The sequence below is a fragment of the Daphnia pulex genome, chromosome 2 (assembly GCF_021134715.1).
Source record: "Daphnia pulex isolate KAP4 chromosome 2, ASM2113471v1".
Lineage (NCBI taxonomy): Eukaryota > Metazoa > Arthropoda > Branchiopoda > Diplostraca > Daphniidae > Daphnia > Daphnia pulex.
Window position 1 is genome coordinate 72,965 of NC_060018.1, and position 20,593 is coordinate 93,557.

The following is a 20,593-nucleotide window of genomic DNA, read 5'->3' on the forward strand; positions in this document are numbered from 1 at the left end:
ATAGACAATCGAGGCTCTATATATTTAAAAGACGACCGATACGTTTCAATCAGTCGTCCGATCGTCGGAGTAGTAGAAAAATGGGTCCAGCACTCGTCGTTGTTATTCTTGTTGTTTCTCTGTCGCTACCGCAAACTGGCCAGGCCTCCTCCTTTCTCAACGGTATTATTATTATTGTTATTATTATGACAGCACGCGGTATCGATTGTTTTTTTTCCTAACCGTCGATGCTGTAGGGAGTAAAGTGGCGTGCGGCAAAAGTCGATTGTTGACGGCTGCGGCCACGGCCAAGATCGTCGGCGGAGTGCCAGCCGACTGGGGTCAACTTCCGTTCGTCGTCGCCCTGGAATCTCCTCGCGGCCAGCAATTGTGCGGAGCGGCGATCCTGAACGAGCGCTGGCTGGCCACGGCCGCCCACTGTATCGGCAGGTAATCAAAAAATTATTAAACGTCTATATGCCGGTGGATAAATTCACCGTCCGTCTATATATCGGAAAATACTCGTGATGAGTCCATTAGCCAAGCATGAGAGTCTATACCTAGCGACCTCCTATTTCATAAAAGTCTCTAAAAGAAAGATGTGATGAAAAATTCAATTACTTTCTTTTTCCTCCCTTTTACGTCTCTAACTAATTTAGTAGAATTTTAAAAATGCATCAAGGGGGATGATGGCAATATCCCAGGCTGTGCTTTTTCACGAACAATGAACTTTGATTGTAATATTCACAATGAGGAAGGGGGGAGCTTCTTTCTACTTCATCTATTGCTGCGATGACGGAGGAGATTATTTTATTATGGAAGAAATAAAAGTTTTGGCATGGTGGGGTTCTTCTTCTATTTTCTCTTAGCGCTGCGCGGCAAACGCCCGTCGTTCAATTCTTCATTTTCTCCAGAGTTCAAAAGGTAATGAGCTTTTTATAAAACTCGACTCTAGAAAGTAGAAGAAAAAGAGGCAATTCTTCTTCTTGTTCTTGGCGTTGGGCGGCGCAAAGACAATCGGCGGCGTTGACGTCAATAGAAAAAGGGACGCGCACAACTTGTCGAATGAATTCAATTCCTCTTCTTCTTCTTCTTCTTCTCTTGTCTGATGTACACATACAGAACAGTGGGAAGAGGCGAGAGAATAAAAAGTGGGACACAGAGGGGAGAATGTTTAAACAAAAGAGGCGGCGGCGGCGGTGCGGTCGGGAGAGATGAGAGCGCAAACATCACAGTCCCGTCATACAACCGACCGACTTTGCCTGGGATTTTCTTCTTTTCTTTTTGGGTTGGTAAAATTCAGGAGAAAAAAAGTTTTGCCAACTGTTATGGCATCGATTGGGTGGTGGCGGCCGTTTCTTCCAGGGGGTTGTCGCTTCCAGGTGAACGCACCGACACTTGAATTGTTGTTGTCGTCGCATTGATTTCATTGGAATCAGAATGGGTCGTCGTCATAATACAACTGGGTGACACCCTCCATCCAGCCGATTTAAAAGCGTGGCTTTTCCCATGCGTCAAATCGCCCGCCGGCGACTCGTAACCAAACGCGTCGTCGAGTGGCTGAAAGCAAAAGAGAGTGAGGGACGAGGGAGAGCAATCAAACTCATTTATCGATTTTTCGCTCCTCCATTCTCTCTCTTTCTCTTTCTCTCTCTGCCATCAACACGAAAGAAGAAAGAAGAGGAGAAAACGACGTCGCCGTGTGGTTGGGTGGTGGATGGGGTTGGGTTGGGGGGGGGACTTACGGTGTCGGGTTTTTTAAACTCCCGCCGACCCTTTTTTTAGATTTGCATTCCCGTCGTCATCAAAAGTCTTTTTCTTTTCCACACTGGGGGATTTATACGTGTGCGGTTTTGTTCTTTCCCCTCCAACTTCTTTTCTCTCTTCTTTTTTCGGTGGTGGTGTTTTGCTTCGACCCAAACTGTTACGACAAACCGACAGGGGTGGTGGTGGTTCTTCTTCTGCTCTATTGATATGATGTCTACATAGAGACAGACACAGAGTCAAAATGGAGAGCTAGGGAAAAGGAGAGAGAGAATGATAATGAACTTGGCGTTTTATCGATTCAACCGCCAGCGGAGAGTTGCCATTTAGAAGAGAGAATACATCGGCGAATGGACGGAGATGTGTGCGCTCAGATAACACATTTTCCCAGCCAGAACAGCAGCAGCAGCAGAGCCTGTAATGGAAAAAAAGAAAAATGAAGCCAGCGATGTTTATAAAAAGCCTAGAATTATTGATTAGCTGTACTACACAGTCAAGGAAAAGTGCTTCTACTCTCTTCAGTTGGAGGCTCCATCCTGATTGCTGTGGTGGCTTTCTTTTTTATTATAGATTCGACCCATATTTATTAGACGTTCTTCTTCTTCTTCTTCCACCCTCCACACACACTGTTGGAAGCTTTTCGAACTCTTTTTATTGTATTTCTTCGACTACTACCAACCGGGTGGTTATATTGTCCAGACGACGAGTCTTCTACTTCTTTTTTTCCGGTAGAACGAAGCACAGCATGTTGGGAATTCTTCCATTGTAATTGGCTTGGCTTCCCATTCTTCTTCTATTCGACGAGTGTCTTGTCTGCCTGAGTGGAGGAGGACACATCTGCTCTTGCACGGCACACATCATCTCTCTGAGCGCCAGAAATCAATGCTCCCAATTAAAAAATTTGAAAAATTAAAAAAGAAAACCCTCCTTCACTATCGATTCCGTCATTATTAAACTCTTGTCGTCAAATAATAATTAAAAAAATGATGAATTATTGACAATCAGCAACAAAGCGCATCAGATCGTGGCCATCGCCGGTTCACTGGATCCGTCGGCTTCGTCCAACGCGTCCAACCGTCAAGTGTCGGAGGGCGCCGAGGTTCGATTGGCTCCCGGCTACGCTGAAGGAACGCAACTCGATTTGGCTTTGATCCGCCTCAAACGACCGTTCAAGTGGCGAAACGGAATCGTCGAACCCGTCTGTTTGCCCAGTCTCAATGTCAACACTCGTCAGCAGTCAAACCAAACAGGTAAAAGACAACAAACATTTCTCACCACATGCAAACCAACGGGATTGAAAAAATCCTTTTGATTTAGTCGATGAACGAGAGGATCGGGCGGCAATGGATCAGCTGGGCACAGTAGCCGGTTGGGGATGGAACGACGAGGAAGGTGTCAACATGAGCAGCAAATTGCATCGAGTCCAGGTGCCATTGATGAGCCGGACTGAATGCGAAAAACGTTTCCTCACGGCCGGTTACGCCATTCCAATCGACAAGACCAAAATCTGCGCCGGATGGCCGCAAGGCGGTCAAGACGCCTGTCAGGTTAAAAATCCATTACGCAATCTCCGTAGTTAATTAGTCTGCAAACTTTCTTAATAATCTTTTCGCGTTTGTTTCTCTCCAGTTGGGAAACTTTTTTCCAACGTCGCCATTATTTAATTAAATTTTTTTACTGTCGTGAATTTCTTGAGTTCGTAAAAAATTGTCTGCGGGAGAAGGTGAAAATGTTTGAGCATTTTCTTTTTTTAAAAATATCAAGGCAACACGAGTAGTGACAAAGGGGGTCGACATTATTATTACATCCGCACGCGTGCTGGATATTGTTTACAGCCCGACTTTTGTTTTTAAACACTGTACACCCGCCGGTCGTGATTATTTGCTTATTCATTCGTCAATTGCTACCATTCCCGTGAATTGCCAACTGGTGGAATAAACTAATGAATAAATAAATAAGGCACATGCGAGCGGGATAAAACCAATCATTTGGAGTTTACTGTTGTTGACGCCGGAATTAAAAATTTCTTTCCTTACCTCGTCGTTGATTTGGCGTGTGCACAGGGCGACAGTGGCGGGCCTTTGGTGGTGGCCCAGGATGGCGTCTTTGTCTTAACAGGTGTCGTCTCTGGCGGAATAGGTATCAATTTTCGCTTCATCTTTTTCTTAAAATAAAATAAAGAAATAAAAATAAAAATTTTGAATTTCTGACAAAAGGTTGCGCTCGGCCAGGCCTTCCTGGATTGTATACTAACGTGGCCAACTTCCTCCCATGGATCCTGGACATCATCAAAAAGCGGAAGTAGCCTTTTTTCTTTCTTTGAGACTTTTAAAAGAGAAAATACACACGAGACTTTGTTCAATTCCATGTCCAGTCAGCAGCTTTTGTGTCATGATAACAATCGGAATCGATAAGTCAAACGGGCTCCCCCCTTCCTAAAAGAAAAAGGGGAGGGAAAAAATCACCTGGGAGTCCCGCGGTGTGACGTATTGATCGATCGTTGTCGCCGCCATTGCCATCGTAAAGAGTTATAAAGTGTGCGTGAAGGAGGGGGTGACGAAACCGACGGCAACTTTTTTCTTTTTTCTCCTACTTTTATTTTCAATGGATTTCCGGTCGATCGGATGTACCATTGGTGGTCGTCGTCGTGGTACTTGGCCAGAGAGATACCGCGTGAACGTCGGGTCACGACACACACAGCAGCAGCACTACTGTGTATGACGTCAGTGCTATTCTCCGCTTTCTTTTACGGCAGAATACGGAGAAAAAGACGAAAAAAGGGCCAGCAGTTGTGTGTGTGTGTACTCGGGGACAGTCCCGTGGGGAACTGGCTCACCAAGACTCACGCAATGTTTACTCAATCGATAGACGAGACACTCGAACGAGTCGCTGAGAGAACCGGCGGTCGTTGTCGACAAGGAAAGTGAGTCGAGGGGAAGAAATCACGTAGCCTTTAACTAATTGGACACGGCCTTCTCCTCCTCCCCACCCAAAGGTGATGATGCCACCGCCCGACGTCCTAGAAAATAAAAAAAAAAGGTGCCGTGCCTGGCAGCAATCCGCCGTAACAGACACCAAACCACTTGGCCTTTTCCAAAAAAGTTAAAAAAAAAAGAAAGAAATTTGATTTATTCGGCCCTGATTAGCTGCTAGTGACGCATGTAAAATGAATAAACAGATGAAATGGAACGGAAAATCGGCGCGCTAAGTTTTTTCATCGTCGAGTGATCCATCTGTTGGTGCTAAAATTAAAAATATGAAAAAATAAAGAAAAACTGTGCACCGTCGATTTAATCAAAATAGTTTGGGGCTGCATTTCGATTGAAGGATTTATCCGGCCGAGAGAGAAAGTGAAATTTGGCGCTTGAATAGGATTTTTTTGACGATTATTATTTCCTGTGAAAGTGGTAATATAACGAGGAGAAGGCGCTTTAAAATCGGGATTTTAATCAAGGAGGAAATTCATCGCGATGGCGTCGTCGATTCTTTTATTCGCATCCCACGGCAAACACACACACAATCAGCTGATGATGAGCCCGACATCACAAGAGCCACCCAACATTTCCTTCTTCCACACACATAACCTTTTCTTCCATTCGCTTTACGCGCAATGGCAGACGCCATCTCCGCTTTTCCAATTAAGAGAAAACGTTTGATCGCTTCTAATCAATCCGCGCGCACATTGTACACGGAAACAGACGGCGGGCGGTGGGGGGAACGGCCTAGAATAAAACGATGAAAGAGACAAGACACAAAAATGCACAAACACAAAAGGTCGAATAAATAGAAAAGGCCTAAAGCTCAAATGGATTCCACGCGTCAATGTTTCAATCGTTTGCTCATCCGAGCGGAATACAAAAAGCTCACGAGAAAAATTCGAAGAAATGTCTCAAAAAGAAGAAGAGGAACAAAGCAAAGCTAATCATAAAAGAGGAGGAGGAGGGGGGTAGACTCGTTTCGAAACGAGACGCTCCAGACCCTAAAAACGACGACGTCGATGTAAATGCGAAGAATCCAGGGGCTTTTGCGGGTGCGGATGAGAGTCATCGTGTACCACCCTCTCCACCCAACTTAAAATTAGCTTCCATCTTTCCTCCCTCTCCCCTCTCCCCCTTCAACTGCCCCTATATAGGAGAGCAGCCGGGGGTTCGGTCACGATCTTAACTCGTGTGTGTGTGTGTGGATCGATGAACCACGAACAAACGAAAAAGTACGTGAGTGAGGGAAGTCATTCGATTAGTTGACAAGAGAAATTCAAAAGAAAAGGAGAAAAGAGAGGGGGGAAGAGATCATTAAGGGAAGACAACAATTAAAAAAAGAAAAAAAAAAGAAATTTTACCCTCTCGTCGGTATTGATCGCTCTACGCTCGGACTTGCTCGTAATTATCATAATAAGGCAGCCAATCAACTTCTTTCTCTCTCTCTCTCCTAGATGCTTAACTTATCACCAACCATCTTTCCTACTCACAATGGATTCCATCGCATTCTAATAGTGGGGGAGAGAGAAAAAACCTCGTTGGCAAAAAATGTTAGTCGAAAGAAATAAATTTTTATTTTTTTGTTAAACTTTTCCCTTGAATTTGTAAAACTTTTCGTAGTGTTCGTATTCGAGGCGGAAGAGTTCGTGAATGCCGCAGGGCAAGACAGCCATGAGGTATCGGTTGGCGTGCTGGTCCAACAAATCCATCAGGTGGTAGAGAGCGGTCGTGAGCTCCTGTTTGACGGTCGGGTAGAGCGGCTGCTTCTTCAAGTCGCTCAGCAGGTCGACGATGATGTAGGCGGCCGCCCGGCGGTAGCGCAACGGTTGCGTGTTGATCACCGACGCCAGACGGGCCAGTCGGTTGGCCGAATCCGTCAAACTGGCCACTTCCGAATCACCGGCAGAGCGGCGCGAGTCGGAGCGGGAACAAGTGCACGCCATCAGGCGACGGTAAACTTGCAGCAACACCGGCACACGATCGGCCGCCACTTCTTGGTGCTTCGTCAGCAAATAATGGACCGTTTTGTAAATGACCGTGAAAATCGATTCGAAATGATCGGCAGACATGTCAGCGTTCAGCGGCAGGGCCAGACAGGCGTGCAGCGGAGACGTCAGGTCGTGTGGATAGGCGAACGAGTCGTTCATGTTCAACAGCGACAGGTAGATGCCCATCGGTGGGATGGCCAGGCGGACGACTCGATCCACCGAGTCGTAATTGCGACACACCGACAGGACCAGATGCTGGACCAAGGGCAAGGCCGTCTGGAGCACTTGCAGCCGGACACCAAAACGATCCTCGCTGACAGGTAAATCGGCCGACACCAGATGGCGGAAGAAACAACTGACTCGGCGCACGTCCAATTCAACGGCCACATCATCCACCATTTCTTCATCCAGGGCTTGAAGCGAAGCCGATTGCAGGTCGTCGATCATGGCGTTGGTCATCACGTGAAACTCTTTCAGGTTGGACTTGGAGATGAGTTGACGCAAGAGTCGATCGTCCCATCTCGTCGCATTCGGACTCTGGCGGTACGCGTTCCAAGTGCCCATTTTGATGTCCTTGGTGACATATTTGCACAGCAGTGGCTGGTGGGCCAGCAGGAGACCCAGGAACTCGGCGCTAGCCAAACCGACCGCTTCATCTGTTGACATTAAACCCTTGCGAGCGGCTTCCACCACTTTGGGGAGGTTATTCAGCAATTCCTTGATTTTCAGCGGTTTGTCTGTCGTTTCTTTGGCCGTTTTCGAATGTTGATCCACAAAGATTTCCAGAAGACAATGAGCTCCTTCCAGGGCATCAATCAATCGATTTTCCAGCCCTTGCTCGAATGTCTTGAGGAACCGTTTGCGAACGGTGCTGAACATTTTTTCATCGATTTTCTTGTGTTTGATGAGCTTCTTGATGGCCAGAACGGTGACGGGAAGGGCCGTGGCGGAAAGGTCGGCCGTTTTAATCCAGACAAAACATTCCTTGGCAGACTTTGGCGATCGCAGCATCTCGTCAAACAGCGTGGAGAAGATCAGGGCGCAATCGGGCAGCTCTTTCGTGTTGGAAACGGCCCAAATCATAAACTCTGTGCAGGGAAAGTATTCGAAAAGCGACGAGTTTTTCTCAGCGTCCAAAAGGCGCACAATCATCAGCCAGATCCGACTCTTGATTTGTTCTTGGGTGCAACTGAGCAGGAGACTGAGCAAACCCATCAGACAACCAGAATGGACGGGTCCCAGGACGTATTCCAGCGGTAAACACTCCAGGATGTCCAGGGGGCGCAATAATTCGGTTAAATCGCGTTCCGTGGTGGTCGACTCGACTTGACGCATCGATTCCTGTAAAAGTTCGGCTGATTGACGCAGAGATGTCGTCACCTTTTTATTCGACTGATCGACGCTGCCGATCCAAAAGTCGTGGTGCATTGAAAACAGTCGCAGCACCGACAGGGTTCCAGATGAAAGGGGTAGAGCGTCTTCTTCCGATTTCCGCTTGCGGCTCTGATCGTGAATGGATCCGAATACTGAACAAATCAAACTCATTTGCAAAGTGCGTTTCTCTGTCACGTCCTGGTCGGATAGGACCGACTTCCAAACTTGAGGCGATTCAATCATCTTCTTGCCGATGACACCCACCTGCCGTTGCGACATGAAGGGCAAGACGTACTTGATGTTGTTGAGCCACAGCGATTGGCAAAGATCAAAGTGCTCCATCAGGTAGTCGATGAGTTTTTTCAGCAATTTCTCCTTGTCATTTCGGCTGCGACCGCTGAAGAGAATAAGGTAGCGGATCTTTTGTAACACGAGAGGAGCCCATAAGCTAACGTGAGACTTTAGCGTAGCATCAGCCAGTTGCAACCACTGCTCATTAGTCGCGTAAGTGTGGAAGAAGTTGAAATCCCACACTTCGTCTTTGACGTCCGATACCTGACACTCTGTTTTATCAGACTGGCGTTCGGCGTACAATGGACTGTACAAGAGCAACAGCTGATGGAGTTCTCCGTAAGCAAATGCAAGCGTCAGCAATGGCGAAACGAATCCCTATTTTAATTTAAATGGAATCCTTACTACTTGGCCGAAGAAAAATGTCTAAACTTTAGTTACCTTGGGATTTTTGATTGCCGCTTCCATAAGTATTGTCAGCTTACTGCTCACATTACTGAATTGTGTTAGCACTTCGTCCATTGTTTCATCCCGGATGGAGTAATCGGCGAGTTTGATGTTCAGCAAAAGGACACCCAGAACTTGCGCTGCTACTCGAGGCTGAGGAAAGTCTCCTACATAATAGAAACAGGGAATATGTTTAAATATGAACAACAGAATGAATAGTCAACATTTCACACCTTCTGAAATTATGTTTTTGGTCCAATCTTCCCCTAAACCTTTGCAAATGGTTCTCCACAGTGTCAGATTTTGGGTGATGGGCAGCTTCACTGCACATTCTGCCATGCATTCCAGCAATCGAGGATGAAGTGAAAAACCAACCATTGAGTGATTGCTGTGATTAACGGCATTGATCAGTAAGGTGACGAATTTGAAGAAATTCCTCTGACGATGGAATTTGACAGCCAAATAACAGAAAATATCTGCGGCAGCTTCAGATGGGACTTTAGAAGTTATTAAAGTTCTTTGAATCAGCAGGGACACAAAAGCCGAGTCCTCCCCAAAGATGACTTTGTCCAGAATTTCAAGGAATACAGTTTTTTTGCCTTCTTCAGAGCTGGGAAGCTTCAACACAACCAGTAAGAATCTGTTCAAGTAGCAATCAACTGTAGTGTCTGTGACGTATTCTTTCTGCGTGAACAGTGTGTGAAGTTTGTTGGCAGCCGCCACATGAGAGATGGGTGAATCCAACACAGATCTTATTACTTTGGATACTGCATAGACTGGCCCATGCACCAACAGCTCCTCGATGGTATAATCCGGTTCTGACAAACAGAAAAAAAAGTTACGACTCTGAAAAACTTTAAGGCATGAGAAAGCAAGCTGTCGAACTTTCCGAGTAACTAAAATCTGAAATTCATAGTTTATATTCCACTTGTTAACAATATAATAGGAAAAAAACTGCGAGTTTCTTTCAAGTAACAGGTATAATTAGAATGTTGAGTTATCTTCCTGTTTGCAATATTTTAACTAAATTTTTAAGTTTAAAAAAGCGACTCACGTGGTTCTTCCATGTTCGTTGTTTGATATTAAAATCGTCTGCAGTTTTCCAACGTTGCCACCAAGTTCTTTCTCGTTTCGCTTTTTGAAGAAAAAAAATTCAAACGTGAAAAATAAGATGTTTTTTTTAAAATTAGAACGTCTGTCCCCTGGAGAGAAACTGAAAAATTCCATAACTGGTGGTGAAATTATACCGAATTAAGCAATAGTGCCCTCTGGCAAAAATTTCTTGGGTACGTCTTGAAGGTTCGAAGAAATCAATTGTAGCATTCAAATGCAAATTAGAACGGCACTTGGCATAGCTATGTAAATAAACGTTGCTTTTACGTAGCTCTAGGCAAAGTCCAAAGTGCCAAATAATGGCACGTTGTCGAAAATCTCGCACCCCATTCGTCTTCTCATCCATTTGCCAATGTCGAACATTTCTCGGATGAGATTTTATCTGTTTAGGTCAGTTGTCTCTTCAGGATTACAGTGCCTTTGATATAACCTGTCCATAATAGGATGCAACTATGTAGATACTATGTGGCTTTTGAATTAAAATTCAAGGCTGACTGACTGGACCACTGTTGGGGAGGGAAGAGAGAGTTTTAGTATTCCAGTCTATAGAAAGAAATAATTTAACAACAATATTCTTTGAAGGGATTCGAGGACGTGTGAGAAGCGTCCACTTTTGCAGTTATCCTAGCTTTTAGTTCACTCGCCGTTGTAATGGAAATCGGTCGCAATCTCCGTCGCTTGTGTTGGTTCCACATCCTCCCTTATTGGAGAACATTTGTAGTTTTCCTGACGCCCATCCTGCTCCTACCAGTTCCTCTAATCGGGACTCAGGTTTCAATATTTCATTATTAGTTTCATTGACATTAAAATAAACTGAATCATTCCACGTAGGAAGCTTTGACTGGATATGTTGTCGTCATTATGGCAGTCTACTGGATGACCGAGGTATAAGACGTAAAAATTCAAAACAAGTGGATAATTTTTGTTTCAATCACTTTGTATCCATGCGATTACGAAAGGCCCTTCCTCTGCCCGTTACGTCACTGTTACCCATAATCGCCTTCCCGTTGCTGGGTATCATGAACACGGGTCAAGTTTGTATGAACTATTTCTCGGAGACCGTTGTGATGTTTATCGGAGGGTTGATGGTGGGTCTGGCCGTCGAATATTCAAACTTACACAAGAGAATCGCTCTCAGAGTGTTGATGCTCGTTGGAACCGATCCCAAATGGTATCAGTAGATTAAAACTCTGTTTAAATCTCCGTGTAACATCCAACTCTACAGGCTGATGATGGGCTTCATGAGCGTGACGATGCTTTTATCCATGTTTGTTTCCAACACTGGAGCTTGCGCTATGATTTGTCCCATCGTTGAAGCTCTGGTGCAAGAACTCTTTCACAAAGTAACTGAATTTGAAAAAAGTAATAATTTCCCCGAGCTTGTCTAATTGCAGTTCAATGACAGGATTCTAAGGAAAACGAAGGAGAAGACAAAACTCAACTCACGGCCGAAGAAAATCAAGTTGTGCGGGAAGAGTTTGCAGACGATGAGTAAGAGCAGTTGGTAGCTTTATTTTTTGTAATTTAAACTAATACTGCGCATTTGATATTTAGTGACGACGTGCGATCACGTAGAGCACGTAGGGTCCGCGTCACCCTGTTGCTTTCGATCGCCTATTCGGCCAACATTGGGGGCACTGGGACACTGATAGGATCGACCCCTCAACTCGCCTTGAAAGGAATCGTTGAAGAGTATGCCCTTACGGTTGAGTAATAGGTCAATTTGCATCTTGATTTATTCCATAGCCCAAATTTAGACTCTATGGGGAAGACAACGACCTGTCCTTCTCTTCGTGGATGCTCGTCCTTATGCCGGCCGTACTGATAAGCACCGCTTTAACTTGGGTTTGGCTGCAATTCCTCCTCTCCGGATTCAAATGGTATGTGGCGCGTCTACTAATAAAAGCTATGGGCTAGCTCCTACTCTTATAGTCACCTTGATTTCACTTTTTATTGATAGCCAAAAACAAATAGAGAATGGAGTCAAGAGCCAAAGTGCTCGAGTCAAAAATCTCATCCGGACCAAGTATCAAGAGTTGGGACCGACCAGCTTCAACGAGAAAACGATTCTATTCCTTTTTCCCGTCTTGGTCATGCTGTGGATGTTTCGCGATCCCAAGTTTATCGCTGGATGGGGCTCACTCTTTTCAAAGTACGAAACACAACAACAACAAATGAGAGAAACAAATGAAATTAATTGAAATGAAAAAAAAAAACTTTTGGATTCATGTTCTCCAGGAAAATAGGGGATTCCGTGCCTGTGCTACTGATTATTTTGATTCTTTTCATTCTGCCCATCAAGCCGGATTTCTGGTGTTTCAGGAGTGCTGGATCGGAAAATGAACGGCCCAAAGCCAGTCCCGCCATGCTCACATGGGAGTTCATGCACGAAAAGTTACCTTGGGGTCTAGTCCTTTTATTGGGTACTTCCTGATATAGCAGCGACATTCATTGATTGGATTTAATGGCCGTCATTCATTTAAAATCGTTATTAACAGGAAGTGGATTTGCCCTTTCGGACGCTTCGAAAATATCGGGCCTTTCCAAATGGCTCGGCCATCAATTGTCGGCCCTACAAGTCCTACCGCCGTTTTCCATCTTGATTATTTGCTGCATGTTGACAACTTGGATGACTGAAATTGTCAGCAATACAGCCACCGCTAATATTGTCCTGCCCATATTGGCGCAAATGGCCGACACCATTCATGTTAATCCGCTCTATCTGATGATTCCAGCGGCAGCCACGTACGCGTCATTTACATTGTAGTGATGATTTTTCATCGCATTCATTGGCAATTTGATTTATCAAATAGTTGCTGCTACACGTTCGTCCTCCCGGTTGGAACTCCCGCTAATGCCATCGTCTACAACAGCGCCAGGATGAAACCCTTGGACATGGTATTAAGCAGGCGCAAAACAATTCCATTGACTAATTTAATTGTTACATTTCGTGTTATTGCATGTGCAGGTTAAAGCTGGGATTGTGACTAAAATGATGTCTGTTTTAATTCTCTGCGTCGTGATGGAAACTATTGGCAGAGGCATTTTCCCGGTGAATATTATCGAGTCTTCCTTGAATGCGAACAATAGTACATCACTGTAGTTTGAATCTTTTTCAACGGCAATCGTCCAGCTTCGAATTTCAAGCAAACGATATTATTTTATAATAAAGTAAACCGTTTATACTTCTCTGCTGAATATGCTGTAATAATGCCATTCCGAATAAAGTTAGAAATAAAGAAATTCAACGAGGTTAATATTTTGAGCACCAGATGGCTCTACCATACGACAACAAAAAGAGCAGAATTCAGAATTGCCAAAAATTACGTCGTTTCATTTCAGCTTTTTAATTAATTAATAAACCATGGAACAAAAGTCGAGTTTCCAGTTGATGAACCAAGAAGAAAGAGAGAAAAAGGTTTGGTCCTAATAGTTTTGTAAGAGCACAAAATATTAAAGGTTCTTCTTTAACAACAGTTGGATGAACTTCAAGTATTGGAGAAGGAGTTGGGAACTTTGAAGAAGAATGCGGTCTGTATATTTCGGATAATAGAGAGCGCAAAAGAGTAACTATATAACTAAACAATATTTATGCTTTTCCACAGAGAGTATATCAAAGTCATGGTAACAGCAACCTTTTCTTCCTTGCTGAACGGCAAAAAATCCACTCTGAAACAAATTTGAGCCTGGCTAAGCTCACTGACACACACAACAAATTGCAAAAGTGAAGGAAGAAAAACTCTTAGATCTAATTGTTGTGTAAGGTGCACTGTGAAAGACACTTGATTGCAAATTCCAATACACGATATGAATGAATTGGAAGGCCAAATTAAGTACTAATAATACCACAATTAATTCGTTGATAAAGAGTCTGAAATAAGTCGTTGTTTCTTGAGAGCATGACAAGAGATCATTTCCAGAGCCCAGGGTTGAAGTAGAACTTGCGGTTGAAACCCCGCTTGATGATTTCCAAAGTTTGCTTCCCGTTTTTCGTCCCAGTCCAGTGACGAATCTGCTCGTCCACCTATTAATCCAAATACATTTTAGTTTTCTACTTTTAGCCAACCCGTTAGAGTCATTACTATTTGCAGTAGACGATCGACGTGGCATTCATGAGCATCTCTCATAAATGTCAAACTGAGAGCCTTGATAAACCAGGTACCTTCGCTTTCCTCGCGATATGAAACATAGCCTGCAATTGGTCGAGAATGTTAGTTAGAACAGCTCAAAAGTACGTCAACAATATCTATAGCACACCTGGAAGCGTTGAATATGTGATGAGCATGTCACCGTATGATCTCTCGATTTCTGTTGGAGATGTCGGAACGGGATTGCCATCTGTAACAGTGCGACCAGATTGGAAAATTATGGGAGAAACTCGATGGCCAATGTCGATGTTATCACCCCTGTAAGCAAAACGGCACACCGGTGAGCACGAAAATTACCCGACTATTTAATTTGATTGAATATCACCGGCAAAACTGAAAAAAGAAAATCTTGGGTTTTCCTTTGAGCAAAGGACAATTCAAATTGTTGAATCGGCGGAGCAGATCTTCAGAAGAAAAGAATTTGCAGTCCTTGGTGTAGATGAGAGTTCCTTCGTCGTGGGATCCGCTCTTTCCGTGACTCATCACGGCTACAATCACGGAATCTGCTACAATGTGGTCCTCGCTTTTGGTAAATGATTCCAGCTCGTCATTCATTTCCTAGCAGGAGAACGCTATTAAATCAACAAGAATTGTTTTCATTTTGAAACTTTACCATCCAAGTCAAATCAGATTTGATTATGACTTTATAGCCAAGTTGCTGCAGCAGCTGGTCGAGATGTATAACATCCTTTTCCGATCCAATACGCTGTCCAACAATGTTGCCGTTGAACTTTTCAAAATTCATAATCAAGGCCAGGCCCCTGGGAGAAATGTGTCGATTCGGATAAATGTCCTGGCCGAGACCTTTGATTTCTTCTCCGATCGTCACGCGAATATCTAGCAAATTGTAATCGGGAGCGGCATCGGTCACAAGAGCAGAGCGAAACGAACTGCTACGCTCCCGGGTGACGGGGGTGAAGGGGTCCACTTCAACGTATCTAGCAGGTTGAAGCACTCTTCTCCTTTATTAGGAATGTGTTAATTAAATAGGATTGCAGATTTATTATGAATTTAGTTGACTGCTGACCTGTATTCTTCACAACCAGGTAGAGAGGAAGAGAACTGCACATTTGCAGAACTGAAATCTCCATTACTGTTGTCTCTATTTTCTCCACTCTGATTTCTTCTTCTTATATTAATAGCATTCGATGATTCCCTGGAATGGATGAACAGATTGGGAGGTTGGCTGAGGTTTGCCCGAGTCATCTCCAGCACCCTCAAAACATCAGTTTGATTGGTTTCTTGTAAGGCACCCAAAAAATTATTAAAGGCATTAGGGCCTCTCCTAACAAGCATGAAGCAGAACTCTAGTTGTGGAGTTTCATTTTTCTAGAACAAAAGGGAGAAATAACAAGTGAAGACTAACACAACCCAAATAACACCGACACTTTTTTCCATCACATACCAAAATGTCTTCGACCATTTCGGGGGAGAAGATCCGATATTTCTGCTGCAGGAGAGAGAGGAATGTAGGATTCAAGTCGAGAAGCTTGGTCAAATCCACCAAGGAGCGCAGTATGGTGTCTTGGTCGCATTGCTCCATTTTGGAATGTCTAAAACCTAAGAAGGGAGAGAGTTTATACCAAATGTCTTGATAGAAAACATTGCTAGAAAGAAATGTTGATACCTGGTACTCAATGACAGCACATGAGCAATCAACAGACGAATTTCGACTCTTTATTTTTGGCGCGATCTGACTTGTAGATAAGAGCCAAGATGCTTTGTTCCCGCCCGATTGTTTCGAAGGAAATGGTTAGCACTTACTATTATGACATGCGTGTCACACACTATGGACTTGCTGTGTGTGTGTGTAGACGACATTGGCGTGTTTGATCGTGTTATTGGCCTCGAGGCATTGTGACGAAATCAACTAGGAAATTTAAGAACTAATCGGCTGTCCTCGATAAAAATCTAACAGCCAAAAGACAAAGAAACTGTAACGGTAAACCAAACTGTAAGTTAATCTGTCACTCAGATCTTGTTGTTGACGGGTTTTATGATTTCATTGTTTTTCCCCATTATTTTGGATTTTCACGTTTTCATTCTCAGCTGGTAGATGGCGAAAGTAATGTGCTTGTTTTTTCCATCGAGAGATGGCTGTTTGCTGCCGGGAATTTCGAAAAATGCTTCGTATTTATCATTTCCTCCTTACGGTCAGGTGGATTTTGGTAATTGGATAGTTGGGATGAGGCAACTCGGGTAGGATCGCCGAGATTTTTGACAATAACAAAACGATCCGACAAGAATCGCGCTCTGGCGGTATTTTTGAATCAAAAAAAAAGTTGAGAAGATAATAAGAAAATAACGAAGAAGGTTGATGTTTTCTTATTCAAGCACGCTGGTCAGGTATTTTCCTGGCCGTCATTCAGCCACCGTCTTACCCTTGGAGGGTAGGGAAAAAGGAAAACCTAAAATTAATAATTCATATTTCATTATTTATCGTCGTGGTCAAGAGCTGAAGAATGCGGTTCTTTTCCTTAGTTGCCCTGGCCAAAAAGGAGAAAGAAATATCACGTGGATCGAAGAAAAAAACGACGTCGATCGAACCGGCCACGAAAAATTTTCAGAAAAAAGAAACAACACGAAAAGTCTGACCACAAAAAAAAAAGAGAAACGAAATGAAGAGATCAAGAACTGGTCGAAATTGTGGCAGCAAACATTAATAATGACTCGTCACGAATTGTTTTCTCTACACACATGATATTCCTCCTGTATTGTATATGTATAATATGAGCCAGCACCCCAGAGGCTATATGCTATGATGATTCGATTGTTCTTTGCCTGATTTTCTTTGTTTTTCCAATTCTCTAATAATTGAGAAGAGAGAAAATGGCCCAGGTATATAACCGACAAATGTTGTGTGAATAGAGTCGGTTTTTTTTTCATGGGCGGCGTTGGGGGTATTTGTCAAGGAGTTGCCGCCATAACGGTCGCCGCCCGTCCTTGTATCACCCAACGCCCATCTCTTTTAAAGTTTCCCGTCCATGAAAGAGAAAAATTTGGGCGAGTTTGGAAACGAGATGCTATAGAAAAGGAGCTGATGCAGATGAGAGATGCTGGAGAAGAAGAAGAGGGACGAAACAATTTGAAAATACATAATCAACGCGCCGAGAGTCGCTCATCATCATCATCATGACCATTCTGTATGTTATGCGCGGCCCAGCTATACAAACGTTGGAGAGAGAATTTCCATTGTAAACCCAGAAACGCCCATCTTTCACGTCCTCTTGAAAATATCCTTGCCCAGCACATTTTATTTTGGTTAACTTATATATTTATTCATCTATAGGGCGAATGGGAGCACGACAACATCAACTGCCTAGTTGTATTGATGAGATTTTGTATATACTGTTTGAACTGCAATAACCATTGGCCTAAGGATTAATTTATATGCAGTTGGGACCTAATAATAATCAGATATTCAGTCTGACACGACGATGCCTATCGCGCAACTCTTTCGGTCATCCTTAAATAATATTTAATAGCTTTTTCATCTTGTCTTTTAAGAAACTAAAAGCGTATTGGGTTGTCTTATCTCCCTCTCATTCCCAAGTTAAATACTTTTTCTAAATATAGCAGCTCAACTTGGATGCTTGGATCTGTAATGTGTAGAGCTAGGAGGGAGAATATAAGAAAACCGGTTCTCCTTTCCTGGTCGTTTTTTTTATTACGCGATACGAATCGACATCATAAATATGTGGACTAGAGTGCAGCACGCGGTTTCATGTTAGAATTCATCCGCAGTGGATGGGAAAGAAGAAGAAGAAGATTCGAGCGATTGGAAAGGGCGATAAGATGATCCGACTCCGGTCAAAGTGTCGTCTCCAATAGCCACTCGGTCGAATCCAATCAGAATTATATTGAATGAAATCAAACGAAATGTGAGGATGCTGCTGAAGAATTGTGTATAATAGCCGCGAGGAGAAGGAATAATCAAAACGAGTCTGCCCGCGTCTTGTCTCTTATCGCAGGTCCGTCCGACGATTCGAGTTTGGGAAAAAATGAATCGAACCGACCTGTCAATTTCAATTTAACAATCGGCCGATTCCTCCGTCGAGTTTGCGCCATTATTATATTCCCGTTTCGAATAATAGAACGAATGTGAACACAATAAGACGGAATCTTCTATAGCTGCTCGTCGGTTGATGACCGTAAATGGAATCTAGCGCTCCCATCTCACAATCTAACGTGTCGTGCACTTTTCAGAAGAGAAATATAATGAAAGAAACGTGAAAAATTCGTCGATGGCTCCGTCCCCTTTTTTTCAATTGGAAAGTAAAATGGAATAATAATAATAATAAAAGAAGATTTGATTGTTTTCCGATGCCGCCATCATCATCATCATAATCATCAATATACTCTTATACTCCGAGACCCCGGCATATGTTGGATTTCAATGAGGATGGGCCGGCGCCCGTCGGAGCAAGTCTCCGATTTTTGAATAGGAGTCGACCGTATTTGAGGCTCTTTTTCTCTCTCCCAGCATCATTTGTTACATTTGGTGGGCAACAGCCAAAACAAATGAGCCTGTAATTACTCGCCCCGTGTGTGGCTGCTGAGCTGCACCCCCCGCCCCAAAAAGAAGAAGAAGAAAATAACGATCGAGTGAATTTGTAATCAGACAATTTCAAAAGAGGCACAAAGAGAAGAAGAAGAAGAAACGGGAGATTTATTAGAGATATTTGGCTTTTGATTATTGCTGGCCTCAGCTGGATTATAAAGAGAGACGCACACATGAAAAATACCCAAAAGGGTGGAGTCTCATATGAACACCACCTCCTTTGGAATCATCGAAGCGAGACGAGAGAGAAAACAGCCTCGGAATATCTCGACTGTGGATGTGATAATAACCGAGTAACAACAACACCAAGAGCATCAAGAAGACGGGAAACAAAACAAAATCATCTCATCAATATTCCCGAACGGCGATCCTTCATCAATGCGAGAGACGCGCGCGCGCCATGTGTCAGAATATCTTTAGTACAGCCGGACCCCCTGAAAATTTTATACCAAAATGAAGAAAAAAGGCCCAGCCCAATACAACCGGGACCCTGCGCTGCTGCTGATGGGGTGGAGTCTTGTTTGCATACTAATCGCTGCTAGCCATCAGAGAGAACAACAACGAAATATGTAATATAAATCTGAACATGGCCCAGACATGTGTGTACACTGTGTGTGTGTGTGTAAATTCTAAAGAGCATAGTTTCACGGGAAAAAAAAAGTCCATGTGCATAAATGCTGTTACCGGTACGATGGAATCTGATCGGCGACCAAAACCCTGAACGTGAAAGACTCTCTCACGTCGATGATAACCAGCAGCAGGAGCAACGAGTAAAAACATTTAGACCCGCACTGTTGTTCTTGTAATACTGCTGCCGATATGCAATTGGAATGCTTTTACCTCTTAACCATCCCAACTATTTGATATGTCGGATGTATCCCTTTCTAGTTTGTCTCTCCACTGACCTCCCACCGGTGCGTTTGGTTTACCCTCCCCGTCGTCTATTTGAAATTGGACAAACAACAACCGAACCGAACAGAAGGAACAGAGTCTCACATTGTCTGTCCTTCCAATGGCTTCTCGTCTCCAATCAGCCGGTCAGCAGATGAAAAAGAAGCCATTGACTAATAACACGAACGGTTGAAAAATGAGTTTGCACGACAAAAAAAAGCGACGAAATACCGCTGGCGTATATACGCAATGAACGAACGAAAATTGCATTCCTCTTGTCCAGCGTGATGAAGGACTTTTGAGAGTCATTATACAACAAATTTAGCGTGTCCCGGGCTAATTTGATCACAGCAGATCGACCCATCTGTTTGTAATTGCATCATATCTCTCCTCGTCATACGCACACACATACACAGTGTACGTGTGTGTCTAACGCTGAAAAATAAGAAAGGAAAGAAATTAAGAATATTTATTCTACACGCCGAGAAACGTGACAACTGCTGGGAAGAGAAAACTGCCGGACAAACTATCCACAACACCTGCCCCAGTGATGATGGCGCGCAGGCATAACCCATTCCCTGCTGGCAACGTGAATTCGTCACATCACGGCGGCGCAGCCTAAAGTCCGTCTAAAGAATATAATAATGCAATAATGAATAATACACATAACAAACACCATATGGTGTCATCGTGACGGTGGAATGATGATCATTTCGTGTTTGTTTTTTCCCCTTTTTTATTTCTTGTGTTTATTTCATATACAGCCAAGGGGATGGGAGGCTTTTGCCCTGAATCTTTCACGCGGGACTTGATGATCGCCGTGACACACTTCATTTCACACATATCCGTTGGAGGTTTGCTGGATTATTGCCGCCCCTTTTGCCACGAATTTCCTTGTCCGCCCCATCGCGTCGCATCACCGCGATGGATGGACGGACCCCTCCTTTTCGTCCATCAAAATAATAAATTCGATTTTCTTAATAATCAGACGAGTTCATTTTATTCCGGCCCAATGGCTGATGAAAACCAAACGATACTATACAAGTGCGTAAACGAACG

At 43.7% G+C, this 20,593-nt stretch overlaps 4 protein-coding genes and 1 long non-coding RNA gene across 6 annotated transcripts; 2 read left to right on the forward strand and 3 right to left on the reverse strand.

The window, feature by feature from the left end:
• Positions 1-68: 68 nt before the first annotated feature.
• Positions 69-4,105, forward strand: LOC124188685 (mite allergen Der f 3-like). Its single transcript, XM_046581492.1, has 6 exons — positions 69-162; positions 237-429; positions 2,749-2,993; positions 3,061-3,290; positions 3,807-3,882; positions 3,960-4,105. Exons 1-6 carry the CDS (start codon positions 81-83, stop codon positions 4,046-4,048), a joined length of 915 nt encoding a protein of 304 aa, XP_046437448.1. The 5' UTR covers positions 69-80; the 3' UTR covers positions 4,049-4,105.
• On the reverse strand, positions 424-3,982 carry LOC124188694. The gene is made up of 3 exons (XR_006872450.1): positions 3,780-3,982; positions 3,019-3,283; positions 424-2,158 (listed from the first exon to the last, which is right to left on the reverse strand). It is a non-coding gene; the product is annotated as an uncharacterized LOC124188694 (long non-coding RNA).
• A 2,167-nt stretch (positions 4,106-6,272) lies between the features above and the next one.
• LOC124188675 lies at positions 6,273-9,974 on the reverse strand. The gene is made up of 4 exons (XM_046581481.1): positions 9,876-9,974; positions 9,055-9,639; positions 8,816-8,988; positions 6,273-8,752 (listed from the first exon to the last, which is right to left on the reverse strand). Exons 1-4 carry the CDS (start codon positions 9,886-9,888, stop codon positions 6,305-6,307), a joined length of 3,219 nt encoding a protein of 1,072 aa, XP_046437437.1. The 5' UTR covers positions 9,889-9,974; the 3' UTR covers positions 6,273-6,304.
• Positions 9,975-10,284: 310 nt separating this feature from the next.
• LOC124188678 (solute carrier family 13 member 2-like) lies at positions 10,285-13,750 on the forward strand. 2 transcript variants are annotated; one of them, XR_006872446.1, is made up of 15 exons: positions 10,310-10,324; positions 10,517-10,705; positions 10,766-10,819; positions 10,894-11,105; positions 11,160-11,277; positions 11,340-11,425; positions 11,489-11,626; positions 11,692-11,814; positions 11,895-12,086; positions 12,173-12,357; positions 12,433-12,679; positions 12,748-12,832; positions 12,903-13,352; positions 13,412-13,465; positions 13,540-13,750. XR_006872446.1 is itself a non-coding variant. In XM_046581483.1 (12 exons), the coding sequence occupies exons 1-12, from the start codon at positions 10,586-10,588 to the stop codon at positions 13,035-13,037; spliced, it is 1,695 nt and encodes a 564-aa protein (XP_046437439.1). In that variant the 5' UTR covers positions 10,285-10,585; the 3' UTR covers positions 13,038-13,750. The 2 variants fall into 2 exon arrangements, 1 of the variants encoding a protein (XP_046437439.1); XM_046581483.1 differs by having other exon boundaries at positions 10,285-10,705; positions 12,903-13,750.
• LOC124188682 (caspase-2-like) lies at positions 13,266-16,110 on the reverse strand. Its single transcript, XM_046581488.1, has 8 exons — positions 15,710-16,110; positions 15,488-15,642; positions 15,110-15,411; positions 14,696-15,044; positions 14,408-14,640; positions 14,192-14,340; positions 14,017-14,126; positions 13,266-13,958 (listed from the first exon to the last, which is right to left on the reverse strand). Exons 2-8 carry the CDS (start codon positions 15,623-15,625, stop codon positions 13,845-13,847), a joined length of 1,395 nt encoding a protein of 464 aa, XP_046437444.1. The 5' UTR covers positions 15,626-15,642; positions 15,710-16,110; the 3' UTR covers positions 13,266-13,844.
• Positions 16,111-20,593: the final 4,483 nt, after the last annotated feature.